Genomic DNA, 27,066 nt, shown 5'->3' with positions numbered 1-27,066 from the left:
TATCCACCTCTGTCAAAGTCACAGGAGGTAAAATTGCAGGTTTGGGCTGCTATATCTGAAGTATGTTAAAAAAAAAAAAAAACAAGGGACGCCTGGGTGGCTCAGCAGTTGAGCATCTTCTGCCTGTGTCTCTGCCTCTCTCTCTGTGTCTCGCACAAATAAATAAAATTTAAAACAAACAAACAAAAAAACAAAAACAAAAAACAAAACAAGGGACGGCTGGGTGGCTCAGCGGTTGAGCATCTGCCTTCAGCTCAGGGCATGATCCCGGGGTCCTGGGATCGAGTCCCACATCAGGCTCTCTGCATGGAGCCTGCTTCTCCTTCTGTCGATGTCTTTGCCTCTCTCTGTGTGTCTCTCATGAATAAATAAATAGCATCTTAAAAAAACACACACACACAACTGGGATATAAGGAGCAGTAGCATCTTCATCTAAAACAGAGAAGTCTCAAGGAGGCATTTTATAGCTAAAGCAGCTGTAAATCTCAGAGTTTTAAAAACAGACCAATTCTGAAGACTGAGGCCATTTTTAGATCATATCTCCCAATTTGTATTTTAAGATGTGGAGACCATAAAGTTCATAGTTGTGTCATGTGGAAGAGAGGTGGCATTTTGTGCGTGAAATATATCTTCACCTTCAAGTATTCCAACTTAGACCCCTTTTCAATGCTTATTTCTAAAAGTATGGCCACCATGATAGATGTATAAATATCTGAAGGGCTGTCAAATGAAAGAGAACACATTTGGAAATAGAAGGATATATAGTTCTTATAACAAAGTAAGGACTTCCTAAAAATGAAATGTATAGGAAACCAAGAAAAAGAACATAATCTCCATCACCAGAGAAATTCATATATTGTTAGCTGGATGACTCATAGGGAATCTTGCAAAGGGGATTATCAAAATGGTAATTAGGCTGGATAAGCTTTGAAATTTATTGTATTGCCATGATCCTGTACGACTACAATAATACATGACTCCCCCCATACACATAAATGCTTCCTTTCACATACAACACATAAATGATAAGTTCCAAAGTTAGACTTGTCTAATTCTGTTTGCCAGAGAATCCAGGAACTAGAAGCTACTTTGTACAATGCTCTGCAGCAAGAAACTGTTATCAAGTTTGGTGAATTATTAAGTGAAAAACAGCAAGAGGAGCTGAGGACAGCAGTAGAAAAGTTACGGCGGCAGATGCTGAGGAAGAGCAGAGAGTATGACTGTCAGATTCTTCAGGAGAGAATGGAGCTCTTACAGCAAGCCCATCAGGTGAGGACTGAGTCATACATCTGTGTAGGTTTGGTACTAGCAAATGGGACTTAGTACTAAGTTCATGGTACTAAGTATGGGTGTGGAGGATCCCAGGAGCTATAAACTATTTTCAGAAACTAAAATAACTGTTGCTTTCCACCTAGACTCAGAGACAGGACAGTTTTGTAATGATTCAGTCTTAAGAAAATTGGCAGTTCGGGAGCATTTCATACTGCTACTATTTTGGGAACTACTTTTGTCATGAAATAGCCTTTGAATCTCCTGGAGCATGATTAGCTCCCTTATGCAGAGAAGCAAGACTCTCCCCCCAGGACAGAAACAATGCCTCCGTCCTGTTACTCATCCCAGTCCATAACCTAGCCTGATCCAATAATCGGAATAGGGTGAAAGAGAAGAGGAGCCTCCTTTTTTATTCCCAGAACAAACAGCAATACCAATAAAGCCTGGAAGCTGCTGCTTAAGCTGACATTTGCTATGTCAGGAACTAAACTTACATCATTGCATTTAATCTGCACAATAGTCCACTGAGGTAAGTACTCTTATGATCGAAATTAAGGAGATAATGATACTGAAGATAAGAGTGCTTAAATTTGTCCAAGGGACACAAATAGCTTGCTCCAGAGCCAGCATGCCAGCTCAGGTGGGCATGACTCTACGCCAGTGCATATAACCACTGCACTACACTGTTATATGCAGCTTGACATATCCATGGTTTATGGGACTCATCGATCAGCAAGGCTTAAGAGACCCTCAATTTATAGCCAAAATTCTTAATTCCAACTCTTAGTTCATGTCTTAGCTTGACAGGTGAGGACTAGGGTCCTGGTCAAAAAGCAGATTTCAAAAGAATTCCAAAATTGATAGTGCCAGGCTGTAGTATTTGGTACTCAGAAGCTGAGACAGGTAACTGCTATGAAATCGAGATGGACTGTAGAAGTAAGAATCCTGTGGTTTTCGCAGATCAAGGTGAGTAGAAAAGGAACAGGTTATTTTATGACACCAATCAGAACAGTTTATGGGGAACATGATACTCAGCATGCTTCCTGTGTAGCCAGGAGTTTTGTGAATCTTTACAGTTAGATTATCCAAGCTAACAGGGGACCCGAAGCCATGAGTCCTGGAGATGGTGAAGACATGCGTGTTTGTTTCAGTGCCCCCTTCACATTCTGTCATAAAATTCAGGATTTTGACCCTGGAAAGCGTTTTTAAATCCTTTAATCATAGATTCACTGGCACCATTAGCTGGGGAATCAAAGTGTTCTCTGCATAAATTTCTTCTGCTACAACAGCATTTAATTAATATCAACAAATCAGGAGTTGTGCTATGGAAATGCAGCAGTATTTATTTTTAAGATGTACAAATAAGTACCTAAATTTATTTATGATGAAAACCTTGTCATCCCTTTTGAGTCTTTAACCAGCTAAGGGGATTCACCCCTAAGAGACATGGTTTTGTTTGCTTTGTTCTAACTTACGAGTCTGAACTGATAGGTACATTACATATTTTTAAGCCTCAGAGATTCACATTGAAAGTCTGTATCTCCCAAACAAATGGTCACTAGAAAATGCCTTTTCTAGTTATTTCTTACTCTTTTTCTGCTGTTATTGTCAAATAGTAATTGATCAGTAGTTTTGATTTAAGTGGTTTATTCCAGAAGGTGTTGGCAAGAAGTTGTCATATATCAGCATTAAATCCAGTTAAATCCTAGAGCATATCACTAACTATTCATTGGACATTTTTGTTTGAATGTTTCACAGTGAACCCATATGAAACAGATCTAAATATGCGTTCTTATCCTAATTACTTCACCCTTCTTCCCATCTGCCTGCCTTGGTCAGTAGAATTACCATACCCCAAAGCATTCAGGCTGGAAACCCTGGAGTCCTCTTTGTCCTTTATCTCCAATAGTTAAGAGAGCACTACATCCAACTAGCATTTCTCCTGAAATGTTTTTGAAGCTGTTACATTTTGTCCACACTTGTAACCACAGGCATATGCAGGGCCCTTCAGTGCTGCAGCAGGCCCAGGTCCTGCCAGGTGTCCTCTGATGTAACCCACCTCTATCATCTCTGCATTTAGCCAGTCCGATGCTTAAGTGCACTTCCTAGACTTTGAATACCATGCCAGACATAGAGAATTCACATGGACTCTGCCTTTACAAAGTTTAGGATCCACTCATGAAGTCACAGGAGACTAATAGAAAGAAAAATCATTAAAATTGGTATCTTTTGACAAGTGGCATAAAAAATCATAGGCAGTATACCACAGGGACGCAGTTGTGAGGAAGAGTCCCAGCTCTCCTCTCTTTAGTTCATTGTGTGTATCACTGCACATTCTTTCCCCTTTTGTGATGGTACATTCTTCCTCAGAAACCTCCATGATCCCAATTTCCAGTGGAGTCTGGTGCTATGCAAGTCTCTCCAGGTCCTTCATTATCTGGCTACCCCTTCCCTAAAAACCTGATCTGATGGGACACCTGGGTGGCTCAGTGGTTGAGCATCTGCCTTTGGCTCAGGGTGTGATCCTGGGGTCTAATGCTCGAGTCCCACGTTGGGTTTCCTGCGGAGAGCCTACTTCTCCCTCTGCCTGTGTCTCTGCATCTCTCTCTGTGTGTGCCTCATGAATAAATAAATTAAATATTTTTAAAAATTTTAAAAAGGGCAGCCCTGGTGGCTCAGCGGGTTTGGCGCTGCCTCCAGTCCAGGGCGTGATCCCAGAGACCCGGGATCGAGTCCCACATCGGACTCCCTGCATGGAGCCTGCTTCTCCCTCTGCCTGTGTCTCTGCCTCTCTCTCTGTATCTATGAATAAATAAATAAAATGTTTTAAAAATAATAAAATAATAAAAATTTAAAAAAACCACCCTGATCTGAGATGATCTCCAGAGCATACATTACTCTACTCACGCAGAACTCTTCCTGGTACCACTTGAGCCATGACTCCCACCTCCAAGCCTTCACCTTAAAATCCCCTTCAGTGTCTGTTTCATTTATCCAAATGTTTTCATTTTTCCAGTCCCAGTTTAAGATCTACTTCAAGATCTTCTCCCTGCTAATAATGGACTGCATATGACTAAAAATAAAAAATCTGTACTCCATACCCTGTTACACAGTCTTTCAACACCATATTGAGGGTCTGCTTGGGCCAGATACTAGAAATGTGATGGTGGACAAAGACATAAAGGTAGTCACTGCTCTCATCTATCCTATAGATGAAAAGAGTCAAAGCAACAACACAAAAAACAATGACCAAGGCAATTAAGAGAGTATCAATAAGTGCTGTGAAGAAAAGTATACAAAGTTTGTGTGATTTGGGGATTGGGATTCACCACTTTAGACTGTCTCCTCAAATTAGGCCTCTCTGAAGCTGTCTAAAATCAGAGAGACCAGCCACACAAAGATTTTGGCAAAGTGTCCCAGAAGATAGGGACAAGAGTCTAAGTCTCTATTGTGGGAACATTTGGAATTTTTAAGGAACAGAGAGAAGGCCATAAAAATGGAGTATATAGGGACACCTGGGTGGCTCAGTGGTTTAGCTTCTGCCTTTGGCTCAGGGCATGATCCTGGAGTCCAGGGATCAAGTCCTGCATCTGGCTCCGTGCGGGAAGCCTGCTTCTCCCACTTCCTGTGTCTCTGCCTTCCTCTCTGTATCTCTCATGAATAAATAAATAAATAAAACCTTAAAAAAATGGAGCATATAAAGCCAAGAGGAAGTGGATGTGAGGTGAAGTTGGAGTGGTAAGACAAGGCTAAATCATGTTGGCCTTGAAGGAATTTGGTGAGTACAGCTTAGCTACATCCCATTTATTCTTATTCCTCTTCCTCTCCCCCATAAATTCAGGGACTGCCCTGATTATTTCACGTCAGGAGTGCACAAAGCTGCTGTAGATGGATGTGCTAAAATAGAAACAAGAAGAGCTGGCAGGAAGCTGTCACACCAGGGCTGATGCAGACAACAGTGACTTGGTGCACTTTATAGCAATACAGATAAGATAGGTAGAAAAGGGATCTGTTTTGGACCTGACAGGGTTCCCTCTTGGGTTGGATGGCAAGTGGATGGGAAGGGGAAAAAAAAATAAAGCATGCAGCACACTATGCTCTATAGCATAAATAACTCATGCAATCAACACATATAGGCAGCTTCTTTATGCTCAACACTGTACTAGTCACTAGAGATTGGTGGTAAAGTTAAACCAGGTTGTGCCACTGTTTACCTTTTCTACTTGAAAAGGTAATTATAGGGCAGCTCCGGTGGCACAGCGGTTTAGCGCCGCCTGCAGCCCGGGGTGTGATCCTGCGGACCTGGGATTGAGTCCCACGTCGGGCTCCCTGTGTGGAGCCTGCTTCTTCCTCTGCCTGTGTCTCTGCCTCTCTCTCTCTCTCTCTGAGTAAATAAATAAAAAATATTTTTTTAAAAAAAGGTAATTATATTATATCCCCTGGTTTTCCTTGTGTTTTAAACTTTGTCTCCCCATCTGATGGAATGACTCTTCAAGGTCAAGAACTATCGTCCGTACTCTCCATTACATCCAGCAAAGTCCTGTCCTCTGTAGGAGGCTGCCCAAAAAGCACACACTTAACGGCAGAATAGACACTGCAGTAATCTCACAGGTCCATGAATTTATTGATATAATACTTGCCTCCACATCCAGTAGACGTAGCAAGGAATTACATGCATACTCAAGATGGAAATGTCTAAAAAATTATTCTCTTATTGTGTATCTTTAATGCCTGGAAATATACACAAGCATACACATCACTCCCAAGCACACACACCATTAGCTTCTAGGCCCATTCTCTTACCAAGCATTCATTGTCCAATTTCAAGGTCAGCCTTGATAATCTGTCTGATGGAAACTCCCCATCTTCTCCTACACAAACCTCAGCCCTTCCCTTCATTTTATTTATTTATTTTTTTAAGCCCCTTCCCTTTAAAGCAGACTACTCAGTCTCTTCATTCCCTGCATTTGGTCAGATGATTCTTCATGGTAGAGAGCTGTCCTATGTATCCTCCTGGGCTCTACCCATTCGATGCTAGTTGCAACCTCCATCCCAGTGTGATTAGTGACCACATGTGATTCAAAAATGTCTAGACAGTCAGATAGTGAAGATGGTTGCACCACTTTATGAATATTCTAAAACCACTGAATTATATACTTCCTATTAAATTGACTAACTTTAAAAGATGGCCAGACATAGCCAAATGGCCCCTGAAGGCAGAGTCAGCCTCAATTGAGAACTACTGTGTCAGAGAAAAGGGAGATAAGATTTCCAAGTTCAAGTATTCTTTGTACTAGCTTCCCCTTTTTCTCCCCACATTGCATTATAAAAACCTCTCTTTATATATTACCACCTCATTTAGCTTCTACTGCTTTCTTCTCAGACTCCAATTTCCCATTTTCTGATTATTCCCAAAAGAGGCATTCAATAACAAGCCTACACTCTATACCCATGTGCCTTGAATATAAAAAGCCTTTAGATTGCTGGATCGAAATTTGAAGACTGCTTTTCACTTGCAAATAATTGTCTATGTAATGTTGACTTCAAATCTGTGCTATTTAAATCACTGCAATTTTGTTAAATAGTTGACAAGTAAGTTCAGAAACAGTTCTGGAACTAACATTTTTGTCTTTAGGATTACTTGTACTATTTTTGCTATTTGGCTTTCCCCTAATTTAATCAATTCCCTCCTTGGAATTTTTGGTGAGTGTAAGCTGTTCTGTTTTCTGAGAACTGGCAAATCCTGTTTTGTGATGAAATTCCACCCTGAGGCAGAGTTGAAATGAGGTTGGAAAGAAAGAGTAGCAAAAAGCAACAGGATTGTCTGCATTTGTGTGCAGCACCTTCAGCCCTGTTCACTGTGGTAATAAACAACCAAAAATCCCAGTCCAAATGGCTAATGACAAAGTTAGCTTTTGCTTATTAGTTCTGGAACGTACTGCTGTCTCTACGAGGAAATGGCATTCCCACTTCTTTCTCCTACTTATATTCCACTGGGCAAACAGGTCTTCTGGCCAAGCCCAAAAGCAGTGGGGTGAGAACTACCCTACCTCACAGGGATGGAATCTGCAGGGATGGGCACAATAGACAGGGGCAGCAAATTAAAAAATATATGTATAATCAATGCAGTGCTTTTGCACCACAAGTGTGGATCATTTTTGAAACAACAATCTCCTGGATATGGAAAAACGTATTTGTGATGTTCCCAGCTATGAGTACTAGTGTTAATTTTTTCATAGCAAGTTCTGTGTTTTAGGTTGGTGAATAGTCCTCTTGTTAATCCCCACTAACTCTTTGGTTTGTTTTATTTTTTTCCTTCTTCAGCGAATTCGTGACTTAGAAGATAAAACAGATATTCAGAAACGACAGATAAAGGACTTAGAAGAAAAGGTATGTGTTAAATTCAATATGAATTTCAGTCTTTAAGTTTTAGGTCTGAAAATACTATGAGTCTCACTCACTTTGTTCTGTTTCTTCTCAGTTAGCGTGTATCGTGCACAGGCAGGTGTAGTCACGGTCAGTATGACCTTCACGACCAGGCAGGCACCCACATTCTAGCAAAGCTTCTGCTTTCAGCAGCCTCACCTGGACATGTTTGCCTTTTGTGTTAATTCCTATTCTTTTCTGAAATGTTTTCTTTCCTGTTTCCTCTTTCTTACTTCGTTTTCTTTCCAAAACTTTCTTTTGAGTTTTGTGACTATACTTTGGTTTTTCTTTTAAAAGCCTTTGAAAGCCCTTTTGAAAAAAAAAAAAATCACTCTTATCATTCTTCATAAAAAGCCCTTTCTTCTTCCTTATGCTGCTGTGTCCCCTTGACAGTAAGCCCAGAAACTTAGGTTGGTGGGTGATAATTATGCCTTCATGTCACTTCCCCCAGTGGCCTGAAAGAGCCCTCCAAGTCAACCAACAGTTTCAGGGGTAAAGTATAGTAGTTCTGAAAGAGGACATTTGTGGATGTGCAGGACAGGAGAAGGGAGAGGACTCCCACAGGGCTGCTAAACAAGCTGCAGTGAGGTAAACAGTCCTACACAACAGAGTTCTCCTACCGGTGATGCCAGGAGCACTGTGTTAGGAACACAGCAGCGATGGCGACAGGCTTTCTCCAGAGTTCCAGTCTGAATTCCTGTGTTGCAAAAGATCGTGGCTATTTTGTAGCATATCCCGTGGGTACCCAAGAAGAAAACAGCAAACCATCTGCCATTTTTGAGACAATGAGCAGGATTTTATTCATCCCGGTTGCTTCTGTCGTTCTCCGTATGTATGAAATCACAGGGAGTCGGTAGGGGCCAGTAGTAGCCAGACCATCAGCAGCTGGATTATTACATAGGCTGGGTCTTCCCATATCTACTTGACCTTGGGTATGTGACTTAGACTTGTATCTAAGCCTTACCGATAAAATAGGGATGATAAAGCTTGCCCTCACCTCCTTTCATGGGTTTCACGGAGAGCCACTGAAGTCACTTAAGTGAAAATGATGAAACTGAGGGTGTTCCACTAAAAAGTGTGATCTTTTTAAATTTCCAAACAAAGTACACATCCTCTGCAATTTTAAATTTGAATGGTCCTCATTTCCAGACTGTGCTGTGCAGCCCTGTGGAACTGAATGAGGCAAAGGTAAAGTGCCATCAGCCAAGGTCTGAGTCTCACTTCCCAGCATTTGGCAGGAAGACCCATAGGAGGCAGAGATTGTTCCCAGCTTCCCTGGTTCTCAAAGCACATGACTCAGGTCTTCCATTTTCCACATTTTTGATTGGCTAGCTCTTGGTCCTAGTCATTTTCCGTGCCGACAGAAGGAGGAAGTCAGAGTTCAAACCAGAAAACTTTAGTTTGGTTCAGTCCTCTTGGTCCTAGTCATTTTCCGTGCCGACAGAAGGAGGAAGTCAGAGTTCAAACCAGAAAACTTTAGTTTGGTTCAGTCCCTATTCGTCTAAGGAAAAAGAAACTAAAAGGGGGGGGGGGGGATTTTTTAAATATCTGTTAATGTCATTACCCTAGGCATTTTCTTAATAAACCTCCTGGAAATTTTAGGAGGAGGGATATTATGTTCCCTGTCAGAATTCCCTGACCTTGTCACGTCACAGATCTGAACTTAAACATTTATAAAAATGAGGTTATGTACCTACTAGTAAACAGGATTCTTTAGCTATCAAAACAGTATAATCCACATATAGTAGTAAATTAAGCCACTTCAAAACAATCCAGTTGGTTTCTGACTGGAGATTTGATTGAGAAATGAGGTGTGTGACACAATTCTACTCCCTTGACCCCCATTCTCACACACAAGCCTGGACAAAATGCTAAAGATCACTTACATCAAAAATACTCTTCTTTCTTTTCCCTGTGGTGTTTGAACACCTACTGAGAGTACCTTGAATACCATTCTTCATTCCTAATTTCCATGTACACAGTATAGGTATCTGTCACATGATAGCCACAGACAGCAGGACTGCCTCAGGCTTGCAGCTTTCCCTCATCCCAAGCACCTCCATGTTCATCGGCTTCACTGACTCCCATGCAGAGTCACTCTGTGAGACAGGCACAGTGGATGTCAGGATCTCCTTTCATGCAGATAATATAACAACAGCTTCAAAGAGATTAAACAACTTGACTGGGACCGCATAACCATTCTGTGGCCAATCAAGCGCAGAGGTCTAGGTGCTGCATTGGGCTCATCACATTGCCTGGACAAAGAATCTCATTGCCAGTGACACAGTGATGAGCATTTCCTGATACTCAGAAAGGTAGCACTGACATCTGACCTCCTCAGAGGAGCAGTGGAAGCCTCCCATCCCCTTCATCTTCTTTTGCTACGGGCCTCATTTTACCACTCTCCATCTTCAAGGAGTGAAAACAAGGGACAAAGTTTCTGCTTTCCTGACTAAAGAACAGTCACCAATACATGGCTCCTAGCACCATGTTTATAACTTGTCCATACAATTTTGCTACAGTAAAACAAGGGTCCTATAAATAGTGGCACTACAGGACACATGCAAATAACACGCTCAACATGAGAACGCCATAGATAACTCTTATTCAAAAATGTTATGTCCAACAGAATGCCCCTGAAGTGTGGTAAAAAGGTTAAAGAGTGACTCTGATTCACCAAGGAAATTGATATTTGAAATAAAAGCTGATTTGACTTGTGACTTTTAATAATTAGTTGGTTATGTAGGGCTGCCCTGATGTAATTACTAATAGCGTCCCCGTTTCTCTACCTCAGAAGTCTCCCACTGTGGATGATTTAGTATATGGTTACCTTACATATTAATATTTTTCCTGCTATGCCTTACTCCTAAAACCTGTCACATTAACCGAGCAGTGATAGCATTAAGTGATTAAATGTATGCTTTGATCATATTTTTGTATTTTTAGCAGATCCTGCCACACATTAACAAACTGACAATAATATGGAACGAAGTAGGACTTGGCAGGGCTAAATTCCAGGCTTTATTATGCCGTAAAATTACAAGCAGTTAGACTCTTGACTAACTGGTGCTTATTTTTTTCATTGATAGAATTAGGGGCTTATATCTACTATCTATTAGACCCCCTCCGAATTCCAAAATGTATGAGCTGATGTTAGTCGACACCAATTATTCATTTCATTACTTTGCCAATGGATAAGTAAAACATACAGTTTTTTTAAACAAGAGGTTCTTGGGGTATATGTGACAATGGTCAGACTTGAACAAAGTGGAAAAGCTTGAGGTTTTGTACGACATGAATGACACTACAGAAATTCAGATTTACATAATCTTCTTCTTTTTCTTCTGCAGTTTCTGTTTCTATTCTTGTTCTTCTCTCTTGCCTTTATTCTATGGCCTTGATGTCAAGGTGCCTCTTACAGGTAAGATTTCATTTAATTCTCAAAATGTGGTTCTAAAAGGTATGTGATCAGAAGGATGCTGCATATGGTTACTATGCCCATTTTTGTTTGTTTTTTTAAAAAAGTAAATCCATGAGGTTTGGTTAGCTCAAATGCCATAAAATGAGGAAAAGGTCACCTGAAACTAATGTAACATTGTGTGTTGACTGTGCTTCAATTAAAAAAATTAAAATTAAAAAAGTGAGAAACAGATCCAGTCCACTTGGGTGATTATTAAGGAAATAAAGGAACCATCAAGTATTGTGGAAATCGAGAATTTTGTTCTAGGTAACTGTATTGCTTTGGGAGGTCATGATGTCTGTGGAGGTCAGTGTTCTTATCAGTCTTTCATTGTGTGGAAAAAGTTGCTTCCCTATCTGCAAATGAAGAAATATGCGTATGTGTTTAGTATCCCTTCCAGCTTGAAAATTCTGATTCTTTAAGTCTAACAAGCTAAAAATGACTGATTACTTTTAACCCCTTCTCCCAGTCTGACTTGATTAGAACTCTGAAAAGCAGATTATTCAGTGAAATTCGATCTTCTTTTCATATAAGACCACTTTCAGTGCCAATTTAGAAAAATAAGAGTTTTATTATTACTAAGTGATCAAGTCTGTGTCTCACGAATACATGCATAAGTAATCTTGACACTGATTCCCAATGTTATGAAAAATACAGATTCCAAGTCCTTACCTCTAACTTAACGGACCAGGTTACTGGAGATGGAGGTGAGTAGGAAGGTGGGAGAGGTGGAGAGCAAGGAATAATCTGTTTTGTTTTGTTTTGTTTTGTTTTGTTCATAATCTGTGTTTTGAATAACCATAGCAGGTGTCTCTGACATCTACAGAAACCATAACTCATGTTATCATCATTTAAAAACAAGGAAAGGCCATGTGTTCTTCCAAATCTGTGTATCATGGTCTGCGTCAACTTTGGTGTTTCTATAGTATCACACGGGGATCTTTCCTGGACCTCATGTTATTCAGCATTTTCTATAGCAAGTTGAAAAATAGAGAAGAGATACTTTCTCTCTCCATGAGTATCATCTCTTGCCTAGATGGGGAACTGACAAGCAAAAGTGTTTTAGAATGACCTGATACAAGGAAGGAGTTGAGCAAATATGCCGAGGAAGTTTACATCCATATATAACCAACACTCTGGCTTTATTCCATCTTCCAAAAGAGTTTCTATTCCAACTGACAGCCATCCTTTGTCTGGCAATTAGGATAGTAGCCTTGCAGAACATTAGGAGGAGGACTGAGTCTCTTAAATTGAATGAGAATAAGGACACCCAGGTGGCTCAGTTGGTTAAGTGTCCAACTCTTGATTTCGGCCCAGGTCATGATCTCAGAGGCCTGAGATCGAGCCCCATGTGGATCCTGCTTAAGAGTCTCTCTCCTCTCTCCCTCTACTCCTCCCCCTTCCTGCTCGCTCACTCCCTTAAAAAAAATTTTTTTTTGATTGAAAATATATAAACAAAATGGGTAAGATTTTCTAGGAAAGTTTAGGAATGGCTAGAATGTCAGAAAATGAATAGCCCTCCCCAAACAAGAATAATAAAGAAATAAACAGGACAAAGTTTAGTGAAACACAAGTACTATGTGATAGTTGAGGGAAGAATCAAAACTCATAAATACTAGTTAGAAAATGAGTAGGTTTGAATATTCTCATCAGTGATGGCTAACACTTACATGCCAGGGGCTATCCTAACAATCAATAAAATAGTCCTCACATGACCTCCTCTAAAGCCGGCGCTGATTTTATTCCTTTCTTTACAGTTGGAGAAACACCAACACAGGACTTACCCAAGGCTGTAGAGCTACAATTGGCAGGACTGGCATTTGTACCCAGACAGCCTCGCTGTAGAGGCTTTTAGCCACTTACAAACCACCATCCTGCCTCACAAAGGAAAGGTGGCATTTCTCTCACATTGTGAGCACCATTTACATTCATATGTATCAGCAGTCAGGGGTGTCTTTTGCAGTGTGGGTAGTACTGCTTGGCTATGAGGTTTTGAAATTACAATGCGCTCATCTCTATACCTTTTTCCTTTTTTTTGTGACTCTTTGAGGGTTGTACGAGATTTACTTTGCTTTTCTTCCAGAGTAGCACATAACTGACACTTAGTAATTGTTGAGTGAAGTCATGATTATAATTAATAATAATATAGCAAATTAAGGTAACAATCTGGGGAATCTAAAATATGTATAGGAAGATGGCTGAGTAGTTTAGAGTTACAACTTTGAAGTTAGATACCCTGTTAAGTTTGGATCCTTTCATTTACAAGCTATGTCATGGTAAATTAATCCACCTTAGATGAGGTTTCCTATTCTGTAAAATAGTTATATTACCTCAACGTGGTATATTACATTGAGAGAACTAAATGAGATCATACATATAAAGGACTTACCACAACGCTTGAAACATAGTTCAATAATCAGCAACTCTTAGCTATTATTATTTTTAAAAGTTAGCTTTCACATTTTCTGAATTTGTCTATATAAAAAATTCAAAATTATAACTTCTAGAAGTGCCTGGGTGGCTTAGTCAGTTAAGCTTCCAATTTAGCATTCTGGGATCAGGCTCCGCCTTGGGTTCTACACTCAGCAGGGAATCTGCTTCTCTGCCTCTGTCTCTCTCTCTCCCTGTCTCTCTCTCTGCCTGCAAGTACTCTCTCTCTAAAACAAAGAAATAAATCTTAAAAAAAAAGAAAAAGAAATTATAATCTCTAGCATTACCAAGTGGTTTACCGCCTAAACCAGAACAAGTATTTGCCTTTTCGTCTCCTCTTTTCAGGGAGTAATCTCTATTTAAAGAAGACATGACTGGAAATAGATCAATGCCACTTTTATCTCCAAAGCAGATAAGAGAGAGATAGGAAGAAGTAAGGGAGATAAACATTTGGCTTGTCGGCACCGAGTAAGGCTTACTACACATAACCATAAAAATCTTTTTCCTACTAAATTAAGGATTTATGTTCTGCTCTTAAACCCAAGACTAACTTAAATTATCTGTAAAATGGCTCCTTAAAGTGGAGCCACTCATGCTTTTTTTTCTTTTAGCAATTATAACACCTAAGTCATTTTTATCAGTGATCTAGAAGATACTGAAGGCTCCCAAGGCACCCTTACTGCTCTCAGTGGTTGCTAAATGGTGCAGCTCCACAGATTACACTGGGACTTTTATCTTAAGCAAGGGAACCCCAGTTAGGAGGGTTTTTAGGAGATATCATCTGCCTATGCATTCTGTATATTTATTCTAAATAAATAGTGTACCACAAATTCTTTCATGTCAGTTATACAGGGAGACAAAGGAAAGAAGAAAATGAGAGGAATACAGAAATAGCTATCACCAGGTTATTGTTATATCCATCATAATGACCCATTGAAAATCCTCTTCTTCTGAAGAGGGACGTGTTAATGAAGAACATAATGGAACCAGCTCTGTTCATTATGAAGTTTGGAAGACCAGACAGAGAACAGGTGATCATGATTCTTCATCTATATACTCAAGTTCACTGTGGTTTTTTAAAGGTTTTATTTATTTATTTGAGACAGAGAGAGAGAGAGAGAGCGCACAAGCATGAGGGCGAGGAAGAAGCAGACTCCTTGTGAAACAGGGAGCCCAATGTGGGGCTCGATCCCAGGATCCTGGGATCATGACTAGAGCCAAAGGCAGACACTTAACTGACTGAGCCACCCAGGTACCCCTCTAGTTCATTTTTCTTCATCCTTATTGTTTTTTTGAGATTTTATTTGTTAATTCATGAGAGACACAGACAGAGAGAGAGAGAGAGAGGCAGAGACAGAGGCAGGCTCCACACAGGGAGCCCGATGTGGGACTCGATCCCAGGGCTCCAGGATCACACCTGAGCCGAAGGCAAAGGCTCAACCACTGAGCCACCCAGTCGTCCCCCCTAGCTTATTTTTAATGATTCTAGTGTCAACCATGGACGCTTGAACTATCTTGATAGCTCAGTATTTTCACTTCCTGTCTAATAACATAAAACATGTTAAAAGACACATAATACTGTATTATTGTTCTGATTTTTAAAAGCTAAAAAAATATATACTGTACTATAAAAACAGCCAGTCAATTATTTACAAATTCTCCGTTAAAATATGCAAATAGGGCAACCCAGGTGGCTCAGTGGTTTAGCGCTGCCTTCAGCCCAGGGCGTGATCCTGGAGACCCGGAATCGAGTCCCACATCAGGCTCCCTGCATGGGGCCTGTTTCTCCCTCTGCCTGTGTCTCTGCCTCTCTGTGTGTGTGTCTTTCATGAATAAATAAATAAAATTTTAAAAAATAATAATAAAATAAAGTAAAATATGCAAATATTTACTTCTTATTACATTTATATTTTTTCAATCCCTCCTCCTGCCAAGGCCTATAGGCGGCCTATGGAAAACAAATGGCAATATGACTCTACTATATTTATTGTTTAAAATGAAGAATTTTGTCCCTTATTCTTTTATATTGGTAAGAGAAAGAGATAAGATGAATCATTTATATGCCAGTTAATCAGTCTTTCTTTATGTAGATTATCTACTAGTCTTCATCTAGTCATATTAAGACTGTTTCCCTTTCTGTCTTATACATTAGACTATTAAGAAAGCATAGAATAGGGCTTGTGCTTTATCTTTGTATTTTCAAGTCCACAACAGTGTCTTATATATACTAGGCACTGAATACATTTTGACAGATGGACTGATGGGAAGACAGATGAATGAGTAAATGGTTGGGTAAATGAATGGGAAAGGTTAGATCAGAGCCTTGGATAGCATGGTAGTGTTATCTGATGATTATCCATTTTGTTCTTTATGTGCCATTGGAGAATAACTTTAAGAACAAGTGAACAAAGGAAAGAATACATGAACAAATATATTCTCCCCCAACTCCCTGTGGGGATGCCCTACTCACCTGGCTCAGTGCTTCTCCACTGTACACTCTTATAACTCACTCTCCACACCCAAATCTAATCATGCCCCCTTCCTGAGAAAACATCATCATTAGAGTGAAAATCCCATTCCCTTAACATGGCCAACAGAGCCTGGTGTGGTCTAACTGCAGACAATCCCTTGGGCTTTCTCTTGATCTAAGAGCTTCCTTAACGAGCCTTAGTCCCTTCTACTTACCACAGGGGTTTGCCCATGCAGTCCTTGTGTGCACAGTACTTTCAGCACTGCTTTGTCTAGAAAACACCTACTCACTTCTTCAGATCTCAGCTCACTTGTGATTCCTGCAGGGAGGTCTTCCTTGATTTCACTCCCAGCCAAATTTTACATGCATTTGGGTTGTTTTGGTTTTTGTTGTTAATTGATGCCTCTGTTCCTCATTGTATATAGGTTCATGAGGGCCAGGATCATCATGTAGTCTTCATATGATAACCCCAATACCCAGATAGTGCCTAGCTTGTAGTTGTAGCTTGTAGACAATCCATAAATATTTCTTAATGATAGTGATGATATTACGGTAAAGAAGGGGAAGAAGACATCTGTTCTGTGGTTGAACGAATGCATTTCATATCTATTATTTAATAGTTAGAGAGATCCTACAAAATAGATACTATTATACCTCTCTAATATATATTTCTAATATTAATTTCTTAATTAATAGGCACCTAGGTGGCTCTGTCAGTTAAGCATCTGCCTTCAGCTCAAGTCATGATCCCAGGGTCCTGGGATCAAGCCCCATTTTGGACTCCCTGCTCAGCCGGGAGCCTGCTGCATCTCCCTCTCTCTGCCTGCCAGTCCCCCTGGTTATGTTCTCTCTCTGTCAAATAAATAAATAAAATCTTAAAAAATAAATATCAATTTCTTAATATAAAAAATTATCAAGTAATAGCATCTACTGCTTTTGGAAGGATTAAGTGACCTTATATAAGTGAAGCAACCACTATAGTACTTGGCACATAGAAAGACTCATAAAAAGCCAAGTTGCTAAGACATACTAAGCATTCTGTCTTGGATCCTGCATTATGAGATGTGCTTCTGTCTACTTTGACCACATTTCCCACACAATCATCAATTAGTGAATATCCATTTGTCCTACCCATCTCAATGTAAAATCAGGGACTCAGGGAAGCCTTCTCTGATCCTCTGACTTCACTTACATTTCATTCAGTGTTATCTGTCCTTCTCACTAAGACTCTTATAGGCCACCTACCTAACAGGGTCAGTTTCCGCATCTGTAAGCTGGAGATAATAGTAAGAGCTACCCTTTACTGAATATTTTGCTGTATGATAAATTGTATATGAGGGCTGATAGAATGAAAGGTTCAGGAGGCCCTTGAGGGTCTGGCTGGTACAGTCGGTTGGGTGGTGGCACCCTTGACAGAGACCTCCGAAGCAGGAAGAGGGAGTGACTACTGTCCCGGATTTGGGGTTATTTATAACTTGAGATCAGGAGGTAGCTACAGTTTGTATTTAGAGGCAATCAATATGCCTCTAAATATGTGTTCTATAAAGGATCTAAACTAGCTTCCAGCAGGTAGAAAACCCTAAAGAATGGTGAACATAAGTAGCCTGTCAACTGAACCCCACTAATATTTGCTGTCATCTGTGAACCAGGCAGTGTGGTGGATACTTGGATACTGGAGTCACAAGTCAGAAATGACATAATTGTTCTCATTCACTTATAGTCTGGTGGCATGTAGTAAACTCTCAGAAATGAAAGCTGCAATCCCTGTTTTACAGAAGAGGAAGCTAAAGCTCAATGATGTTAAGCAACCCATTATTAGGAATCCCCGAGGCTCTGTCATATCTGAAGGGCCTTCTCAGTCAAAGGTGAATTCATATTCTGTACAGCTTTAGTTACAGTGTACTGACCTTTGGTTTACTGAGAATGGGTCATCAGTGGTGGGCCCACTGGGTACCCCTTCAGTTATTTGGAATGCTCATTTGAATAAATGTGGCTCTGCTCCGAGTTCCTTTACTGATACTCAATGTACAGAAATGTAATATTCTAGGAGGCTGCCTATACGTCCATTTATTTTTTTAAAGAAACCAATGTGGTTTTACTCAAAGGATGGGCTTTACTTCAGTTGTGACAGGCAGAAATGATGCCTATGTACTTGGAAACAATTGAACTCTGAGAATGTATAAATTGAAAGTTTGTAAGTAAAAGACTTTCTATGTTCACATATTTAATTTATACATACAAACATACATATACTGTATATATTTTATATATGTATTATATACACACACACCTTAAAGTATCTGGCTATTACTGACCAGTTCTTGACATCCTGTCTATGAGAGGTGATGAAAGACTGACCATTAGGGGAACATATATGTGAGTTCTCCAGAAGCTGTGCAGGGCATGCCCACAGCAGTATTCCCTGACCGGCTGAGACCCAGCTCTTCCTCAGCCATTCTGAGTCTCAACATTGGTGCTGCCAGCCACAGCATCTTGCTAGAAAGAAAGCTACTGCCCCTGTCTCTGCCCTGTCATCCCTCTCAAGTTCTTTGCCCAGCTAGACAAAGGAAGATGTGCAATAGATGAGCATTGCTCTGTGTTTGAGCAGCAGAACTTGAGTCCTATTTGTACAAGCACCACCAATCTCTGTTTATGCCATTCGCTACCCATCCCTCCCTCCTGCATCTCAACCACTGCACTTCCTTCCTACTAGTTCCCCCTCTGTGACTCTGTCACTCCTTCTTTCATGTCTAGTCTTTAGGAGCAAAGTGGGCCTGCAAATAGGAACTCCAAATATTTCTGACTTGCTCTGATTGCAGGAATTCTTTTGAATCTTTAGTTTGTCTCTGGTTGTTGGACTAGAAGCCTTCCTGGTACTAAGTGCCTCCCACCACTTTGGATCTTGATTACTATTTCTGGGCACCAGTAAAATCCTGCTACAGAATTAGTATTTTTGTTTTATAAGTGGAGAAATTAAGGCTTAGAGAATTTAAATAACTTATCCTTGGATGTGCAGTGAAAAAATGGAAATCCTATTTTTTTCCATCCATGTTTTTCAGGCTCTGAAGGCCATGTCTTTAGCAGCACATGATAGAATGTTCTGTATACCAACTCTGGCTTTTTGGGGGAAGAGAGTAGTAAAGCCTTAACTTATAACCAAGCGAACACCCAGACACTAAAAGAGAAATAGGGCGAGGAGTCCTAACTGGTATAGTCCAGGGAAGTACCTTGTCAGGAATATCTGGAGCCAATTAAGAAACCTGTATGGCATAACTCCCAGGGAATCCCCAGGTCAGGACCTCAGGGTGGAGACCACCTGCCACTGGATACAATTGTTGAGGAGGAAATATGACATAAAAGTAAGTCACTGAAGGGCATAGACAGACATGCTTTTTTCAATATTATATTTATATTTGGGAGTATGATAATTCATTTGAGTTTCTTAAGGTATTGTCTTGGAAGGCCTCAGAAGAAAAGGCCACAGTGATCATTGCTGATACATCAGGCCGTTTATTATGAACCAAGACCTGTCCATCACTTTATGTATATATATAACCCTTGAAATCAATCATTCTCTTTTCTCATTTAAGATTAATTAAGCTTAGAGCCATCATTTACGTAACTTGCATTAAATCCTAGAGCTCCAAGAGGTGGTAAAGAATAATTTTTTGTGTGGGAAAAAAAAAAAGAATTTTTTTTTCCTGTTTCAGCTAATGACAGAAATGATGATTTAAGAATTTTCCCTCTATTTTACAGAGTAACCGAAAACACGGATAAGACCCCAGAAAGGCAGATGCTTCTAGACCTTCCAAGATGGCAGAAATGTTTACAGCAGTGAGAGGGAGATCAAAAAAGCTAAGAACTACCCTGTAGCCAGGACTACAACTGTGTATTTTAAAGCCATTATCCAAGGTTTCTTACTTGACAGTTCCCACATGACCCTGTTGAAAATCTACAATATATGCTGCATTTAATGAAACATGTATATGTCAAACCAGAAGAAAAGACCAATAGACGTAAAATGTGTGAAGGAAAAAAAAAATTCAGCAATGGCAACAGTTTCAGCAGATCAAGGAAAGATGTGTCTTGGGCATGGAACCAAAGTTACAAAGAAACACTGTACCCCTGCCATGCAGGGGGATCCATCCTTTTAATGTAACCACACCCCTTGGAAACACTAGTCCTGAAATCAACATTTTAAAAAAAATCAAAACAAACAAACAAACAAGGGTGGGCGGGGAACGAAGCCCGAGGAATACCTATGAGGAGCTATTTACAATAAAATGTTTCATTTGAAAAGTCTGGTTTCTTACTACAGGGATTTGCTTTTTGTCTTTATTAGTCTCAAACTCAGGAACAGCGAATGCGAATGGGAAGGAACCTGGTCTCCCCGTTTGTTTTTCTGCAAGAGGTGCAGCTTGTGGGGGGCATCCCTCCACGGTGATGAGAAGCGGACCCCGGGGGCCAGCCCTTCCAACACTGGCAGCAAGGCCAGGGAGTGCAGGAGTGGAGCTGAGATCAAAGAAGATTCCGTGCGGCCTTGGCCTGGTCACATGTGCCCCCTGGACAGACAGACGTCGTTCCCACCGACACCCTGAGCCACAGGCTCCCTGACTCCTGTTGAGGACGCCGATGCCAGAGAGCAGCTCTCGATCAGCCTCCAAAACACTGGTCTTCGTATGGCCTGCAGACAAATATGTTCTGTGATTCAAGTAAGAACATGCTAGAGGTGAAAAGTAAACTCTGAGTTTGCTACAGAGATGTGACTATAAAACAGGATTAGGATTTTTTTTTTAAGTCACCTGATATGCCTAGAGCATTCTGACCTCTTGTCCTTTAGACTGATGACATTTTTTTTTTTCCCAGAGAGCTGACAGCAACAAGATAGCTCTACCTTTTTTATACAGAAGTAACATATGTTACGGATAAGGTCGTTTTGTACCAGAGACGAGTAGAAGACCAGTACTTCTTCCTAAGTTACGTAATACTGAGTCTTGGATTCAGCTCTGAGAGCCAATAAGTGTTCCTGAAAAGCGAATTTTACACCTCATTTACTGTAGATAACAAAACAGCCTCAATTTTTCAAGTTGTCAAGGTTTTATTTACAGGGCTAGATTTCCCATGCATAAGGAGTGTGTGTAGGGAGCCAGAAACCCTGTCTATGAAACACTACACAAATCCTTCCACACGCCAGTTCCGTATTTTATTCTTTGGTTTTCAGCCCTGGCGTTTTCCAAGCCAGACCAGTAACTGAAGAATACGCAAGAAAGGCTACAATGCTGGGGTCCCACGATTTATCCTTCTATTTACTGCTGACCCAGGTGTCTTCAGCCCAGTCACTTAACCTCTCTGTGCCTCAGTCTCCTCATCTGCAAAATGAGGTTAAATGCTTTTTCATAAAGTTTTGGTTTTTTTGCAATTCTGGAACAAGAGGTGCTTAAAGTAGCACAAAGTGCTTTGTAAAAATATGACTGCTATCTTATTCGACTTTCTTGTATTGTTGAGAAAGAGTCCCCCATGTAATAAAATAGTGCTTCAGTTTGGTTAAATCTAAGCACTGCAGCACTGAAGCTTTCCCATCAAATAACCTGGGATATTGCTAGCAATAAAGGTTGGGAGATCTAGAGCCGAGATCTCTAATAACCCATAGTAAATAGATCACCTCATGCTTTTGAACAAGATAGAAGAACGTCATTTCACTGATAAGCATCTCCTAGCTCTCCTTATTGCATATGCATGCCATGATACCAAAACTCCACTTTTAACGTAGGAAAGCCAACTATGAAATCAAGGCGTGGAGTAAAGTGATGGTATCACATAATTAGTCTGATCATCCCTTTCATTTTGGGGGAGATCTACAGAAATAGGTCCTACTGGGAATATACAAAATAATTATCCTGCTGGATTCTTTATTCAACGGGATAGTTTCTTCACTAATTAGGAACAGCACATTCGTTGTGCAGACAATGTGAAAGAAGGTGCCACTACAGTGTGTGACTCAACCCTTTCAAATCTCCGCATATAGGGAACAGGATAAATTACTCTTCCTTTGACTTTTTCTCTTCTGCTCTTTATTGGTCATTCTAGGATCCATCTGAGCAAATTCATACTCCATCTGCTATATCAAACCTACTTTCCTTCTCCTCATCTTGCTTTTTTTCACCAAAACTTGTATGTTAAATTTTATATACAAATGCTGACTTTGATTTAAATGATTAGAAACATTTGCAAAAATAGTACAGCTTGATCATGGGCCTTATCTGCTATAAATCTGATTGTATCACACACAAAAAATCATACAAGACCAATACAGGTAGGATGACCATCTAAGCAGCTTTACAAGTGTTTAGGGCAAATGGAGATAGGAGGGATTCTTACTTTTTAACATTCAGGACATAAGCAATGTTCTCTAGATTTAGGCTAAAAGGTGATATTTTTGCCAAGTCTTACTCCTGACACACCATTGGATGAGGCCAAATATTTTGATAAGTACATCTCTGTTATTCATTTCAAAAATTATAAAAACATTAACAAAATTGTAAAGCTGTGCTTCACTCATGGACCCATAGGAGTAAATCATATTTCAATTAATACTTCCCTTGCATATGATGTTCAGCAATAGTACAAAGTGTCTCATTAGTAATGGAAAGGCTGAATGTGGCTCCACTTCTTACAGAGAGTACATAATCCCCACTCTGATTTTTAATTGCTGCATCTGAGCTATTCTGACACATTTGGCCAATGAATTAATAGAACAGCATTCTTCAGGGTTCATTTACTTACTTTTTCTTAACCAAGTATTCATCTCTTGGAAAATAAACATAACTGACGATATTAAAGAATCGTTTGACGTAAACGAAAGCCCCGATTGGACAGTTATTCAGGACAGGAAAATTTCTATGAGGAAATAAAAAATTGAAAACTATATTTGGCTATCATACTAAAAAGCCTCTATTATTAAATTGACTGTCTAGCCATTTTACTCTAATGCCACTCAAATTTTGTTTTAGGAAACACTAGAATGTGCTGAAAATAAGAGTCAGATCCCCTTTTTAAAGAATTTTATTTAAATTCAATTTGCCGGGCAGCCCCGGTGGCGCAGCAGTTTGGCGCCGCCTGCAGCCTGGGGTGTGATCCTGGAGACCTTGGATCGAGTCCGACGTCGGGCTCCCTGCATGGAGCCTGCTTCTCCCTCTGCCTGTGTCTCTGCCTCTCTCTCTCTGTGTCTATGAATAAATAAATAAAATCTTTTTTAAAAAAAATAAATTCAATTTGCCAAATTATAGCCCTTTTAACCTATGTCATATAAAGGAAATTATTGCCAGTGGTGAAGTTTTAGGTGTGTAAAAATAAATTTTGCTTTGACTTTTCTTCCATTCACAAGTAACTATCACATAGGTGGCCTGGTTCTTCAGTAGGATAGAGATGATGTAGAGGGCTCATGGGTCATCACTGGAGGTAGAAAGGGGACATTTGTTTCTCTGCTAGTATGGAAGAAATAAAGTTTTGCCAAATAATTTTTGCTACAGTATTTTATTTCAATTAAATTTTTGTTTAAAATAAATCTTTGATAAACTTGTTCCTTTTTTGCCTATTTATTGTCAACTTTTTCTGTAAATCCATTGTGTAATTCACATGTTTAATGTCTTCAATGTAACCCGTAAATTCATTGTTTCAAAATGAAGTGTTTTTGAAAAACTGCCTAGGTTTTCATGGGAACTGTAAAAACGATATTTATCAGTTTTGTGTTAATGTTTAAAATAATTGGATTGTGTGTGTTATGTTACATCAAAATGAATGGGCAGCATAGGCATTTTATTTTCTAAATATTTAATTGCATTTTTTGATCTGTCAAAGAGTGGCACTATATATGTATGTATATATGCATATGTATACAAATATATGTGTATATACATATATATATACACACATTTATCTACTATATTGAAAAAGTTCAATATAACTTCTGAGAGATTAATCAAAGCAAATCTTTGATGACTTTATGTCATGAGCTAATACTCCCAGGATGGACCCAAGCTTCTCCTTAAGTGGACTTCTTACTTTTGAAAGGGAAAAAAGTAGGTCACAAGGTCTTAAAGAACAAAAGCTTCCATTCTGCTCAATTGCCTTGTCATTTCTGTACAATATATTACCTTGAGACTGAATTTCAGGTGTATTGGTGAGAGGATTCAGACATAATAGAAGGTTGGAGTTGATCCTCTAATTCCATTTCAGTACTGGGCAGGGCAGGTTTCACATTCCTTTGCTGCCTTTAATTTGGTAGTTCAGTTCTTCCTATATAAACCTTCTGTTGTTGAAAGTCCAAGTCCTGTGTTTAATCAAGTTACTAAAGATATACTTTGATGAATAATGTGGCAGAAATAGAATGATTATAATTTGCTATATTCATCCTAGTGTAGCATGCGCAGAGGTGGCAGTGATTGACTGGGTGAAGTTCCCTGTTTTTGCATTTGTGTTTTTGCTTTGAGGTCTTTGCACCCATGCTTGTATTTCCATCCTTGTTATATCTAAGCTCTGTAGGATGGAAGTGGTGTAGACAAACAATTTTGAGTCCAACTTTGCCTACAACCCAGACTCTACAAACTTGCTTAAGTGTGGGTAATGCAATTTCCCAAAAGCACATCCCCAGCATCCATTAATATCATCAATCACTTAGATTTGACTGACATCTCACAAAATGTGCCTATTTTCCCCCACTCACTATAGTAACTTCCTACAACGAGACAGATCAAAATCCAAACACTTTTATAAATATGTGATGTACATATATACACATATATATTCTGTACATAGATGATGATGTGAGCGCTTAATGTGTACTTCCGTCCTAGGATTAAGGACTTGAGGAAGGGGTTTTTCTATGCTGCTAGGTAACTCATATTTTCAGTTAACATCTGGTGTCTGTGCTTTTCTCCTTCCCTGCCTCTTCTCCCTCCTCCTCCTCCACCTTCTGTTCACTACCACGATTCCCTGATGTTGACTGAGGCGAAGAACTACTCATTGGCTTTCCAGTCACCTAGACCCATAAACCAGCCTGGTAGTGATGCCAGTGGTTTTCTAGGAAGAGCAACAGAAAGTCTGGTACAATCTACAGTATTAATATCACCCAAATGTCCCATAATTTTATCAGCTAGAAATCTCATTCCAACAAGGGTTCATGCATGTTTTAACCTTCAAGATCCAATTCTATGGGGACTCCAGAAGAGAGCCAATGTATTTGAATACATAATTCCCCAGATGCCTACTGCGTTCATGTAGCCAGGGGACCAGTTTCTCAGAGCTGTCATCCAATCAACTGCCTCATTTGGGGCTCTTTATCTCCATCTCATTAGCATGACTCCATATATCGGTTCAGTGCTTGTTTATTAATGGGAGAAAAATATAAATGGACTGAATTTCACCAGGATGATCCCCTGAAGTACACTGAACATGTACATGTACTGTATGTATTACCGTAGAGATTGGAATCAATTTATTGTATGTAAAGTTTTATGAATGGTTATTTTATAATTTATGTATTTAATATAGGAATCAATGAGCTCTGGTGTTTTAGTTTATATAAAAATAAAACAAGCTGCATTTTTTAAAACTTTATCTTGCATTGTTCACAGGTTCTTGGTTTTGCTTGGTTTAACAGTACTCTTACCTACTTTTGGAAAACAAGGTAAAGCAAATCAGAGCTATCGGTATAATATCAGTGATCAGATTCTACATCAAGGATAGTAAATAGGATTTTCCTCATCTATTTACTCTGAATTTTTTATTGTACCTGCCAGGGGGCACTGTGGTGAAGAGTCCAAGGCAGAATTTACATTTTTGAGGAAAGAACTATGATCATTTAGCCTGCCTGCTCTGAGTATAATTTGGGAAAGAATCTTGCCAGGTATTTGCCATCCTTAATCTAGATACTATTTCTTTTCCTTTATTCACCTACCTTTTTTGCCCTACCATATAGAGCCACTAGACGGAGCTAGTTAACAAAGATTATTTTGTGAGCATCCATTATGTACCAGTCCTTATGGCCTGGCATGCATGGGTCTACCCTCAAAGAGCTTCCGGATTAATGTGGGAAACAATCCACGTATGCATGAAACAAAGAACCGAGATGGCACACTATGAGGTAAAGTTTTGTGGGTCATTGTTCAGAACTACTATAAATAATATTGCTGTTTGGGGGTGGGATTAAAAACCCCATGCTGAGACAGTCTCTTCTTTGAGTTGCACCCATTTATCTTTAATGTCAGCAAATTTTAGTTGCCTTAAGTGCTTTAGCAACAAGTATTGCTCATCAGTTGATTACAACCTTCTGTTACTCATTTATAGGAGCCATCTGTGTGCCATGTCAGACCCTTAAACAGAGAAGAATAAAACATAACCCCAGTCCTCAAGACATCACAATCTACGTTATCTGATGAAGACTTACAACTGACTGAGCCTCCTTGAAAAAGGTGCCAAGTATATCAACATGCCAAGCAATAGCCAGTTACTATTATGGATTTTATCTAATATTTTTAATGAAAAGCTCTGTTTTGATGAACTCTAGTTCTGATACATAAATATGCCACCATGTCAACAACTTAACTGGCTTATCCTAGCTCAAGAAGGTACGCTTGTGTCTCCTGGAGACACAGAAGGGGATGGGAGACACTTCCTACCACAATGGCAGGGAGATGAGTAAACATCCACTGGGCCCAAGTGAAGGGACTCCTCCTACCTCTCAGGATACAGTTCTTCGTCTTCCCTCCAGGTGAGCAAGTCCAACTACAGAAGTGCAGATATGGGGCACCTGGGTGGCTCAGTCGGTTAAGCATCTGCCTTCAGCTCAGCTCATGGTCCCAGGGTCCCGTGAATAGAGCCCATTGTCTGGCTCCCTGCTCAGCAAGGAGTCTGCTTCTCCCACTCTCTTCCCTCCTCATGCTTGCATGCTTCTCACTCTCTCTCAAATAAATAAATCAAAATCTTTTTTTTTTTTTTAAGATTTTATTTA

At 39.8% G+C, this 27,066-nt stretch overlaps 1 protein-coding gene across 6 annotated transcripts in view; it reads left to right on the top strand.

Moving 5' to 3' along the window:
- JAKMIP2 (janus kinase and microtubule interacting protein 2) overlaps positions 1–25,673 on the top strand; it is a 183,104-nt gene extending 157,431 nt beyond the window's left edge. For 3 of the 6 annotated variants that reach the window (XM_072749924.1, XM_026018664.2, XM_072749925.1), the window contains 4 exons: positions 1,066–1,269; positions 7,597–7,662; positions 11,049–11,119; positions 20,401–25,673. In XM_072749924.1, coding sequence (XP_072606025.1) covers positions 1,066–1,269; positions 7,597–7,662; positions 11,049–11,099 — 321 coding nt within the window. In that variant the 3' untranslated portion in view covers positions 11,100–11,119; positions 20,401–25,673. Of the gene's footprint in view, positions 1–1,065; positions 1,270–7,596; positions 7,663–11,048; positions 11,120–19,814; positions 20,358–20,400 lie in introns of those variants that run through there. The other 3 variants (XM_072749923.1, XM_026018656.2, XM_026018674.2) reach the window with 1 other exon arrangement.
- The last annotated feature ends 1,393 nt before the right edge of the window (positions 25,674–27,066 follow it).

The sequence above is a fragment of the Vulpes vulpes genome, chromosome 2, assembly GCF_048418805.1.
Source record: "Vulpes vulpes isolate BD-2025 chromosome 2, VulVul3, whole genome shotgun sequence".
Classification (NCBI taxonomy): domain Eukaryota; kingdom Metazoa; phylum Chordata; class Mammalia; order Carnivora; family Canidae; genus Vulpes; species Vulpes vulpes.
Note: the sequence above shows the minus strand (reverse complement) of the source record. Positions and strands in the feature narration are given on the sequence as shown.